The sequence below is a fragment of the Engraulis encrasicolus genome, chromosome 7 (assembly GCF_034702125.1).
Source record: "Engraulis encrasicolus isolate BLACKSEA-1 chromosome 7, IST_EnEncr_1.0, whole genome shotgun sequence".
Taxonomy (NCBI): domain Eukaryota; kingdom Metazoa; phylum Chordata; class Actinopteri; order Clupeiformes; family Engraulidae; genus Engraulis; species Engraulis encrasicolus.
In genome coordinates, this window is record NC_085863.1 from 8661211 (window position 1) to 8673613 (window position 12403).

The 12403-nt window shown below is 45.4% G+C and overlaps 1 protein-coding gene across 1 annotated transcript in view; it reads left to right on the forward strand.

The window, feature by feature from the left end:
• The first annotated feature begins 283 nt into the window (after positions 1-283).
• Positions 284-12403, forward strand: part of gabrr3a (gamma-aminobutyric acid type A receptor subunit rho3a) — a 35555-nt gene continuing 23435 nt past the window's right edge. The window contains exons 1-2 of the mRNA XM_063202345.1: positions 284-339; positions 4131-4243. Coding sequence (XP_063058415.1) covers positions 4147-4243 — 97 coding nt within the window. The 5' untranslated portion in view covers positions 284-339; positions 4131-4146. The remainder of the gene's footprint in view (positions 340-4130; positions 4244-12403) is intronic.

Here is a 12403-nt window from a genome sequence, read left to right on the forward strand (position 1 = left end):
ACACCCTGGGCATGCAGGGCTCAGCAGCTCTGCCAGGCTCTGCCGCCGACGGATTGTAGGAGTCGTTTCGCTGGCAAGACGGACGTCGTTGTCGTCCGTGACCGTGTGGGTGATGAGCATGCCCTGGCGGTGGGTCCCGTTGCAGTGGGCATGTCTTCTCTCCGTGTGCCTGAGCCTGTGCCCCTCCGTGGCCCTGGGCACCAGCAGCACCAGCAGCAGCAGTGGGGGTAACGGGGATGGCACCCACATGGGCATCGGAGGTGGCACCCACCTGCCCGCCAGCCGCAAGAGGACCAAGGACGTCTTCCTGGGGGAGAACACCAGGCACAAGCACGGCGGGTGAGCACTGCAGGGGGGCAGGAGAGGGTCGTGATGAGAGGGGGATGTGTGTGTGTGTGTATGTGTGTGTGTGTGTGTGTGTGTGTGCGTGTGCGTGTGCGTGTGTGTGTTGTGTGTGTGAGGCAAAGAGGTGTGGAGGGGGCTGTACTACTGGGTAGGTGTGGAGGGCATAGGTGAGTTAAGATCAGGGGGAAAACTGTTGTTACTTTGAGACCCGCATTGGATTGTGACTCAGCAATGTTGCATCTATAACATGTATGTCCTTATGTACATATTATGAATTGCAGACATAAATAAAGTAGTTAAAATGTGTGTGTGTGTGTGTGCGTGTGTGCATGCGTGCGTGCGTGCATGTGCGTGCGTGTGTGTGTGTGGGAGTGTGTTGTTGTTAAAAGATAGTGACATTTATGTTATTGTTATTGTAGCTGTGTCAGAGTCAATATTTGACTCATCTGCTTGAAGCACTTGACCAACTGCTACATTGGCTTGAAGAGGTATTGAGCTGAGCTTACAAACGCTGTCAGAGGACTTCATCAAAGAAACTGGATCTAACCAAGAAGCGTCATTTTGTTTCTTTTCCGGTATCCACTTTATGTCGGGTGAACGCCCCTTTAGGAGACCTTCGGTTAGGAGACCTTCGGAGTCCTGAGGTTGAGAATAAATCAAGTCCCCTTAGCGTTGTAGATGGCGATACACATGAGCAAACACCTCAAAAAGAGAAGAAGAAGGAGGGGACAACGCCCCCTTAGGAGACCCAACTTGAGCCCACGCTTTTGCATTGAGTGGGCGTGGTTTGCGTTATCTTTCTCTTATCCAGTATTTTTGACTTCATGCAGTGAAAGGGTTTGGAATGGGACAGGTCCAATGTTGCCAGATGTACGATAATTATTATATTTGCACCATCATTTCATCCATTTTGTCCTCTCTTAAAAAAACACACAACATGATGTATGATGATTTCAGAGTTGCCATTCAGTTCATTTAGATGCCTTGAAACAACAATTTGAGTCTTGTACGATAATTTCCTCCCAAAAGCCCCCCCCCCAAAAAAAACCCGATCATTTCGAGGTTTTGGTACGATAATTCAGCATCATCCATCTGAAAAAAGAAAAGTGAAAGCCCATTGGGAAACTCCAACTCCCATTGTCATTGTGACACAGCACTCCACAGCACACAACTGAATACTGCACACTGCACACAACGAAATTGCATTTATGCCTCGCCCGTGCAAGGGGGCAGCCCTCAGTGGCGCCCCATGGGGAGCAGTGCGGTGGGACGGTACCATGCTCAGGGTACCTCAGTCATGGAGGAGGATGGGGGAGAGCACTGGTTGATTACTCCCCCCACCAACCTGGCGGGTAGGGAGTCGAACCGGCAACCTCTGGGATGCAAGTCTGACGCCCTAATCGCTTACCCATGACTGCCCCATCTTAGCCTCGCGAGCCATCCTACGTACTTCCGCCAAAGGATTGGCTCCAGTAACTGTAGTCTGGCCGTGCTTCTCTGTGGAGTGTCTGGAGCAGTAGAATTTTGATCGCAACGCCCCCCCAGAAAACAGCCAATAATCGAATACGCCCCCCACGTGGGGGCGAAAGGGGCAGGACGCTCGTGACAATGACGTACACATCTGCGCCAGAGCCATTGGTCTGCGCTATGTTGTTGTTGAGTAACTGCCAGCGATTGGGTGAGAGGTGTCCAATAATTTCAAACCATAATTGAGTGCAAACTTCCTGCTTCCTACAATCGCTTCAGAGCAAACAAATGCCAGACCATGAATACGAAATTAAATGGTAGTATTATGGGATGGTCAGGACCATGCTAGCCCCATCTGGCAACGCTGGACAGGTCAGGCCCTGGTCAGGGGGATGGAGGATGTTTACAACATGTTGTTTGATGTGGAGTGCTCTCTCTGTTTAGATGTGTGGTGAGAGGAGCACACCAAAGGAGAAAGGGCACTTAAGCGCAGAGGATGCCGTAGCACTCTGGAAATGTTTGTTGGAAATTGACTGTGTGTGTGTGTGTGTGTGTGTGTGTGTGTGTGTGTGTGTGTGTGTGTGTGTGTGTGTGTGTGTGTGTGTGTGTGTGTGTGTGTGTGTGTGTGTGTGTGTGTGTGTGTGTGTGTGTGCCCGTGTGTGTGTGTGTGCGTGTGTGTGCGTGCACACTCGCATGTTGTCCTTATTTAACAGCTGTTTCAAGATCTTTTCATAAACCTAACAATGGTCCTACTATCAACACGTGTGTGTGCGCGTGCGTGCGTGCGTGCCATTACAGTATGTGTATGTGCTTGTGTATGACAGAGAGAGAAGGACAAATGTTTCCTGTCATGTGATGTGTAGCTGACCCCTGATCCTCTTTCCTTTCCATTGTGATATCCTGCTTGGCTATTGGGCATTAGATATGCATTCATATCATCATGATGTTTAAGGCCAATTAAGAGATCAAGAGTAGTCAATAAATGACCATGTGGCACTGAGGCTGCAATCAGGATGGCAGGGCTTTGGCTCATAGCCAACATCTGTGGCGCCTCAAGCTAAGCATCATCAAAGGCTTCATGCAATCCCTATGGCATCCCAGCAGACAGACACAGGGTTTTTGTATTTTGTAGCCCCTTAATGCGCGCCGTACCTCCACACTGTAATAGTCACTGAAATGTAACTACCATAGCACTACAATACTATGACACAACACAGGCCCTTTAGTAATGCACCACGACTTGGTCATTACCATACTGGTAACAACAAATGTATAAAGGCACGTCTTAAAGGGGTATGCCACTATTTTGGGGCTTAATACAGTTAAAATCGTTGGCTGGGGTTTATAAAGGTGGTAAAGTGTCTTATTTTTCATGTGAAGCGTTGTCTTGCTTTAAGACAAGTTAAAAGAGGGAGTATGTCGCTAAGCTAGTGAAAGTCAATGCATCCATGTAGCATTGCTACATGCTACACGGATCCATTGACTTTCACTAGCTTAGCGACATACTCCCTCTTTTAATTTGTCTTAAAACAAGACAACGGCTTACATGAAAAATAAGACACTTTACGACCTATATAAACCCTCGCCAACGATTTTAACTGTATTAAGCCCCAAAATAGTGGCATACCCCTTTAAGGGGTTAAGATTTTCTTTGAGTGTTTTCTGTATTTTTAACCCATATTAGCCTGATGCTGCTTATATGCTGTTTGACCTTTGGCTCCTGAAGTGACATACAGTATACGGCGCATTCAGGCTCTTGAGATTTGAGGGTATTTATTTATTAAAAATATGGTGTTCGAGCTGAATGAACATATTATACAGATGAGGGTCCTAGCTTTTAAATGCAACTCATTTCATGTTTTTATATGCTTCGGAGTCTGAGATATTTAGGTTTTTATAGGCAGAGGGCACGTTTCTCAAAAAGGACTTGGGCATTCAGCAGGTGATTTTTGCAGGTGCCTCAGTCTAAAATGGGTTAAGCAACACTTAGGCCTACTGGCTGTAGTGTAAATTACCTCAATAGTACACATATCTGCCAGTACTATGTTTTAGGGAAGCTGTTATTTAATATGCAGGACATGCCTGTTAAGAGTATGTCTATGACTGCGAGTGTATCAGACATATGAAACGTGAATGATATGATGTGAAAATGCTTGAAATTATTTCCAGTGGAACAATGGTTTCTTTAAAATAAAATAAATGGTAACACTTTTCCCATTTCCTAGAAACGCATACACACAAATGCACATGCACATGCACATACACATGCGCACGCACACATCCAATCTCATCGGAAACTGTCCTTACTCTCTCTAAAGGCGGATTGACTTTAAGATGAAGAAATCGGACAGCACCAAATCCCTGCTCATCAAGTCAGAGCAGCTACTCAGGATTGAGGACCACGACTTCGCCATGAGGCCTGGCTTTGGGGGTGAGATATGCACGCACACGCACTCACACACACACACGCACACACACACGCACACACACACGCACACGCGCACACGCGCACACACACACACACACACACACACACACACACACACACACACACATATGTGACCAGTATCTTCAAAACTACACCAAATTTTGATGGATAAAAAGCAATACGGCACTGTACATTAGGCTACAACTTGCCATTGTCCATTGCCATTCTGGTAACAACCTAAGACACTGTAGAACACAGCTTACTGATGTCATAAGAGCGTAGAACGGCACAAGCTGAGTCACTTTCTTATTCTATGGTCTGTACTTTAATAATAATCATAATAATAATACATGAGTTTTATATAGCGCTTTCCATGGCACTCAAAGACGCTTTACATATAGCATAAAACAAAAAACAACATTACAAAGACATACTGAGACTCAACAGAACAAAACAGACGGTAGTGGAAGGTTATGTCCATGGAAGTACAGCTTAGCTAAGCAACAGCAACAGCATAGCTGAGCAACAGCAACAGCATAGCTAAGCAACAGTATAGCTAAGCAACAGCAACAGCATAGCTAAGCAACAGTATAGCTAAGCAACAGCAACAGCATAGCTGAGCAACAGCAACAGCATAGCTAAGCAACAGTATAGCTAAGCAACAGTATAGCTAAGCAATGCTCTTTACCATCCTATTCCCAGCAGGGCCGGAACTCACAGCAGCCGCTCTCACCCACCATGCAATTCAAATTCCGAACATCTAGATTGATTTTGCAGACTTTTTTTTATCCATCATGGCGTTGCAATGCACACCATGTCCTCAGGCTACGCCCCCGTGCTACGCCCCCATACTACACTGTGGGCAATGGAAATTCCAGCCAGTTGTAGTTCTTTTCCAATATACGTTCTTTGGTAACAACAAATTATATAACAGGGGTCATGTTTGAAAACAAGGTTCATGTTCTTCACATAATGTCTAAAACATACACGATGGTCAACGGACGCACAAAGGGAAGCTTACAGACATGTTTCTCAGAGTTTCTACTGTGGGGTCACAATGTAGTACAGTATGTTAATGTTGTGATGTGCCCAGTGAATGTAAAAAGTCTTCATTTGCATGTTTAGCTAGACCATTGATATCTATTTGCATCACGACTGCACCCTGATCTCACGTGTGTGTGGTGTGGGTGCACAATCTGTCTTGTTCATTTGCATTATGATGTCATCTGATTGTGTCACAGTAAGCAAATGTTGAAAGGTGATTTGAATTGTGCGAGAGCTTGCTGTTTATTTTCATTGGGTGGTGGTGGCCAGATGTTTATGTGGTGATCATGGACATTTTTACAGGCAAAAGGAGTTCCGTTTTTGTGTAGTAGTCGTTGTGTGCCTGTGTTGCTATTACAATTCATGGTGTATATCTTTGCTACAGCAAACATCAGGGTGTTTTATTTGTCATATTTGGTCTAATTAAACATCGACTTTTTTCGCACACCTCAGCTGGCAGGTGCGTCGGAGATGGCCCATGGGTCACTCAGGAACAACTTAAAGAAACTCTTGCACACTGACCATTTTGCTGTTCTTTCTTTAATAACGACGTTTCGGTACTAGACTTCCATCAGTTTCCCAATCAATCCCTGATTGCCTGATGAAGTTCTAGTACCGAAAGGTCGTTATTAAAGAAAGAACAGCGAAATGGTCAGTGTGCGGGAGTTTCTTTAAGGCTTTGGTCTAATGCCATTGGATTTGGTGTGTGGGGCACTGACCTCTATACATAGACGTCATTGGTGTGGGGTCAAACCAGGAGGTGCTGTCGCCAAGAGATGTCAGATGTGCATTTGGTTTGCTGACTGCTAAATGCATCATGAAGAGTGCAGTATTTAAGTGGATTTACTGGGATGAGGTTTGACATGGTATGAATTATCCTGTATATATCCTTTTGGGTCAGTTCATAGTTACTGAATGGGACAGTGGTGTGCACATCCAAACTGTAGGTGATGCTGGATACTATTATATGAACTCTTATAAGAAATGGAGTTTGATAAATAGTGCAAAACGTAAGAGGAGCAAATGTGCTGGACATTGCACTTGATTTCATATTCAGATGTCATAAATGGCATTGCAACTTTGATACCATTTAAACGTTGACATACAGTATATGAAGGATGGAGTTATTTTGTGGGGCTAAGATGGCACATGTGTGTGTGTTTGTGTGAGAGTGTGTGTGTGTGTGTGATGGAAGGGGAGTGGTAAGATGTGCTCAATGTGTGTTGCATGACTTAGTTAGATTTCCCTGGCCATAGAGGATTTTAAGGTCTATATTTAAATGTAGCAAAGACTGTCTAGACACAACAGATGTGAACCTAAGTAGTACTCAAAGTCACTCACAGCAGTCGGACACTTTTCTAGTTCTCTCACACATGCCTATACATGCACACACACATACACTTGTTGTGTGTATTCCTCGCTTGCCCTTTTCAGAGCATAAATATACCCAGATTGAAACTTAACCTCTGGGGGGTTGTTTGGGTTTTTAGTAAAAACTTCTATGGTTCAATAGGGGGGGCAACCGCTATTCCGACATACCGCTATTCCAACATTCGACATGACGTAGGTGGGTTAGCGGTGGGGTTAGGGTTAGGGGTTAGGTGTTAGGGGTGAGGGTAAGGGTTAGGGTTAGGGTAACTGCATGCACTCACTCTCCCTAAACTGATAAAAGCTGAGCAACATAGCACAAACCACAGAAATGGCATATCTCTATGGGAAACGTGCCGTTGTTCCGACCATAGACATCAATGTCGGAATAGCGCAATGTAACCGTTAAATAGTACTGTATATTACCTGACTTTCAAATCCATATTTAGCCATGTTAGTGGCCAAAAAAGATTTGCCATTGGCATATGTTTGAGTCGGGGTTGTGGTGCCAAAGGTGGAATAGGTTTGGGAAACTAGAATAGAAGAATAGAACTTTATGAATCCTTTTAGGGGATTTGGAAATCTAATATTTGTGAATACTCCCATTCATTTAGGTCATGTTATGCAAAGAGTTTAGTTGTAAGCATCTTGACTTCTTGAAGCTTGAATACATCAAACAAAGTCCAGTTAGGCCCAGCCGTGGTGACTCGGGGTCAATTTCAACCCAAGGTCATTTGCCGCTGGACCCTCCTGATTTGACAATCCCTCCCTGTCTCTCTAACCACTAGTTTCCTGTCTCTCTACTACTTTCATGTCATAATAAAGACATTGAAAGCCCCCAAAAATATATTTAAAAAGTCCAGTCCTAGTGCTTATACCTCTATATCGGAGCACAGCTGCTTACGAAACCAAACTCTCCGGAAGGGAAATGTAACCAAAGCTGTGTGGTTGATTTGGGCGGATTTGCGTGTTTTAGTTTTGGCAACAGCTCCGCTCCTCCTGTGCTGCTCGGTATACCCAAACAGGTGGCATAGTAGAAGAGGAGAGAAGTAGGTTAGGGTGTCACGCCATGCCAGTAGCCGGCTGACACACTCATCTCTCTCTCTCTCTCTCGCTCTCTCTCTCTCTCTCTCCCCAAAAAACATCCTGACCCAGATTGGCACAATGAAGCATGCCAACAGTTGCACAGACAATACACTCACTCACTCACTCGCTGTCTGTCCGTTTGTTTGTGTGTGTGTGTGTGTGTGTGTGTGTGTGTGTGTGTGTGTGTGTGTGTGTGTGTGTGTGTGTGTGTGTGTGTGTGTGTGTGTGTGTGTGTGTGTGTGTGTGTGTGGTAATGTGCCCATAATCTGGATGATAATCCAGTCAGTCTCTCTCTGTGGGCATAGCCAGAATAACAATAAGTCTTGCTACCCAGGAAAAGGGCAAAAGGCTTTTACATGTGTCAAAGGTCAGCTAAGCATGACGGGAAACACACCCAAAGCCATTAAGAGCAGAGGCGTGTGTGTTGTGTGTTGTATAAGCCTAAAATTGAGGCTGCATGTTAAAGGAACCCATATGGATTAGAAACCGATTTTAAACCAATATCATAATTAGGTGAGGAAGCGTATTGGCCATCATGGTCAACAGTAAAAGTGGTGGTCTTGTTTGCAAATGGCTCAGCAGTAAAAAACCCAAAACGCCTCATACAACTTATTTGTCTAAGAGGGAGCTCCTTAGATGATGTGTGAAACCATTTCTACGTGTATCTGCACTAAAACTAACTTTCAGCATTTGTAATTTAAAACTTTCTCAGGACTATTATTGGTCTCCACCAAGGGGTTTTTTACCATCGCTGGTTGAATTGTTGGTTTCTTCGGCAACTCACAAAAGGCACTGATCGATCTCATCAATTCACCTTCAGCATCTGTTAAGTTTTGAAGAGATTCTATACTATTGTGAGAGGCAATTGTATTGGCATCTTTTTGCTCAGAATTGCACAAAATACACCAGAGACCATGATTGTGTTTTCAATTATCGAGTCGAAAAAAATACATAAAACTTAATGGCCAATATTTGGACTGTAAATAAAAATATATAGAATGTCCTATAGCATAATCAGAGAGCATTGCGTTTGAATGTGCTCCTACAACACCAAACTGTTAGGACCAACCCGTTGTCATTAAAGTTTCAAATTGTCTCTGCACTGCCTTGGCCAACACTATGACCAATCAAATCACCACTTTTTGTTAGCCCTAGCAAGAGCCGTCTCACCCCAAAGATTCAAACAGTTTGGGAAAGAAAGACTTTGTTTGTGATTGGTGACCTATAGATGGTGCCTATTGTGGCGATCTTGCACTGAACCAGGCTAGAAGAATTCACCAATTAAACATATTTTTGTCCGCTAAGCGGGTTCTTTTGTGTTTTGGCGCTGTACATACAGCATATGCATGTGTGTTCCTGCAGTGCAGTATGTTATTAGTTAATCCATGCATATGCTATTAAGGACCATGCTACAATCAACTAGGCTGAGGGGAGCCGTGAGTTAGCGGTGTGATTAGTAAGTGGAGAGCATTAGGCCACAGTGCAGCTGCTGAAATGATTAAATTCTCATCGAATTCACAACTGGGTGCAACAGGGGACATTGGGAGGCACAGTGGGGACAAGGCTTATACATAGCTGGGTAACAATCTGATTCACAGTAGCAGAGCAGATCCACACTCATTTCTCGCCACCCCGAAGAACGTATGAAGAGCTCTTTTTCAAAATTATGAAATATTAATTAGTCACTAATCATGGATGCAAGGAGTCCGGGGGCAAACCAACATACCCGCCTCAAGGCCCCTGTGCCACCACATCCTAGGATGGCTTTTCTCCAAGTGCACAAATTGTGTAAAATAATGACGTTCCGAAGTCTCCGCAGGCACACAGCGAGTTTCTAAACACTTCTTCCGAACATAGCTTCAATGCCAGTCACATAGGCCCAGCATGAGAGGCCAGTGCCTCATCCAGTCCAGTCCATTCCCCAAGTCGCTCTCCATAACCCCCTGACCTATGACCCTTATATGCCCAGAGACCCAGAAGTTAGTCGGCGCCCCCGTGTGGTATGGACATGTTAGTGTTCTGTGTTATTTATCATGCCCTTCGCAACACACACACACGCACACACACACACACACACACACACACACACACACACACACTCTCTCTCTCTCTCTCTCTCTCTCTCTCTCTCTCTCCCTCCCACCCTCCCTCCCCTCTATTTAGATAAACAGTTTAGATCTCTTTCCTCTTACTGTGGTTGTGTATTTATGTGTGTACTATAAGTGTATTAAGGCCACAGGGAGTTTGTACAGTATGCTTACTTTATCATGTATTGAGAGAGCCTTTTTGGATGGATGCTTGATGACACAGTGGCACACATACACAAACACAAACACAGACACACACGCGCACACACACGCACACGCACACACACACGCACACAAACAAACACACACACACACACAGACACACACACGCACGCACGCACGCACGTACACGCACACACAACCACAGCCATGGTGAAAGGGAGATTAACACACTTTACTGGGATATTCCAGCTCTTTAGCTGATGATACCCATGAGCTCACCCCTCCTGTAGGCCGGCACAAAAATAGTGCACTCCACTTCACTTCACTCCAACGACGGAAAGAAGCTCCGTGCTGCCATCCACCTCAAATGCCTTACTTACAGTAAGACTGCCGTCCTCCCCAATGGTAAAATACAGTATAACAGCACAAATACACCTACCGCGACAAGAGCGAGTTGAGCGACAGAAGTAATTGACTTTGTATTGAGTCACGTGACAAAAGCGATTCTGGAGAGCAGGGCGATTCGCACGTTGAGAGCGACAGTTTGAAGTTGAAATCCTTTCAACTTTCTATGACGCGGTTCAGCGACCAGCCGTGACAGCCAATGGCTGCATATAGAGGTCAGTGACTACAGCCAATGGGAATGTTTGAATGCTTTGCCTGGACATACTCTAGTCACTTAAATCGCTCGTATCGCTCTTGCTGCACAAAAGCGATTCTCTGTCGCTTGAATCGCGTCACGGCTGGTCTATTTGTCCGGTAAGTGCTGGTGCTCACCTAAAAAAGTACATTTGAAATGTGGAATGACGTACCGGTACACTGTAAAAAATCTCTGCACTCTAGAGGTGCCGGTATTCTGTACTGGTGTGTTCTGGCCCATTTAACCCATTGATGCCTGATGTTGCGTTACGCAACATTGGCCCTGGCGCCTGGAGCTGCATTACGCAACATTCAGGCTCATGAGATTTGAGACAACTTTATTAAAAATCTGTTTGTTTGAGATGAATTAACACATTCTAATGAAAGATCAGGGTCTTAGCGTTTAAATGCAACTTAGTGCATATTTTATATGCTTCAGAAGCTGATATATTTAGGTTTTTATAGGCTGAGGGCAGCTTTTCTTAAAAAGGGCTCAGGCATTCAGCACCCTTTTTTGCAGGTGCCTTAGGCGTCAATGGGTTAAACAACTGGTTATCTCAAGGAGCTGACAATCCTCAAGGCCCAATGCTGCTGATTTCTGAGAGGACAATGGAGGAGAGAGAGAGATGGGGAAGGATCAGCATATGACCCGGGCCAGAATCGAACCTGGGTCGCCGACGTAGCAACCCAGTGCCCTACCGTCAGGCCATGCCAGGGCCTTGATGCTGCTATTTTGTTGTTGTTTTTTCATCAGGGACTTGAGCAGCTCATTTTTCCACCTTCAAAATAGACAGTAGACTGAGCCAGTCCGGATAAAGCATGAAAGCGGCCTGTGTATGTGTGAGGGGCCCTGTCAATGTCAGGCCACCAATGCCCAGGCCCAGGCCAATGTCCAGCTCTGGAGCAAAGATGGTGAGAGGAAGTGAGTGGTATAGAGAGATGGGTAAGGGTTGGAAAATGACCCCGATCAGACTCGAACCCAGGTCCCCATGGATGGGTGGGCAGTTAATATATGGTATGGTGTGTTAACCAGTCAATATGTTAAATAAATTAAGCATAATATGTTAACACGTTGTGTCATAAGGCTTTTTTCCGCTGCCGGTTTTCTGGTATGCCTACAGCTTGACACAGAGCGACTCAACCGCCACTTTTTGCTTTTCAATTGGGCACGACACAGCTCGATTGTAAAGCAAAAAGCAGCGGCCGGGCCATACCGTGGCTGATATGGTAGGGCACACGTTTACCACTCGGCCGACCCGGGTTCGATTCCCGGTCCGGGTCCTTTGCCGGTCCTTCCCCATCTCTCTCTCCCAGCTCACTTCCTGTCTCTCCTTCACTATCCTGTCTCACAAAAACCAATAAAGGCTGAAAAGCCCCAAAAAAATACTTAAAAAGAAAAAAAAGTGGCGGCCGAGTCACGCTGTGTCAAGCTGTAGGCCTATCAGAAAACCGTCAGTGGAAAACAGCCTAACCGCAGAGATACACCAGCGGCGACGCGACTCAAGCGACAGAGTGTAGCAGAAAGCGATACGAGAGATTGAGGAGACTAGAGTATGTCCGTACAGGCAGAAGGCAAAGCATTCAAGCATTCCCATTGGCTGTGGTCACTGACCTCTATACAGTCATTGGCTGTCGCGGCTTGTCGCCGAACCGCGTCATAGAAAGTTGAAAAGATTTCAACTTCAAATTGTCGCGCTCGTCGCGCAAATCGCTCTAGTCTCCAGAATCGCTTTTGTCTCTCGACTCAATACAAAGTCAATTACTTCCGTCGCTCGAC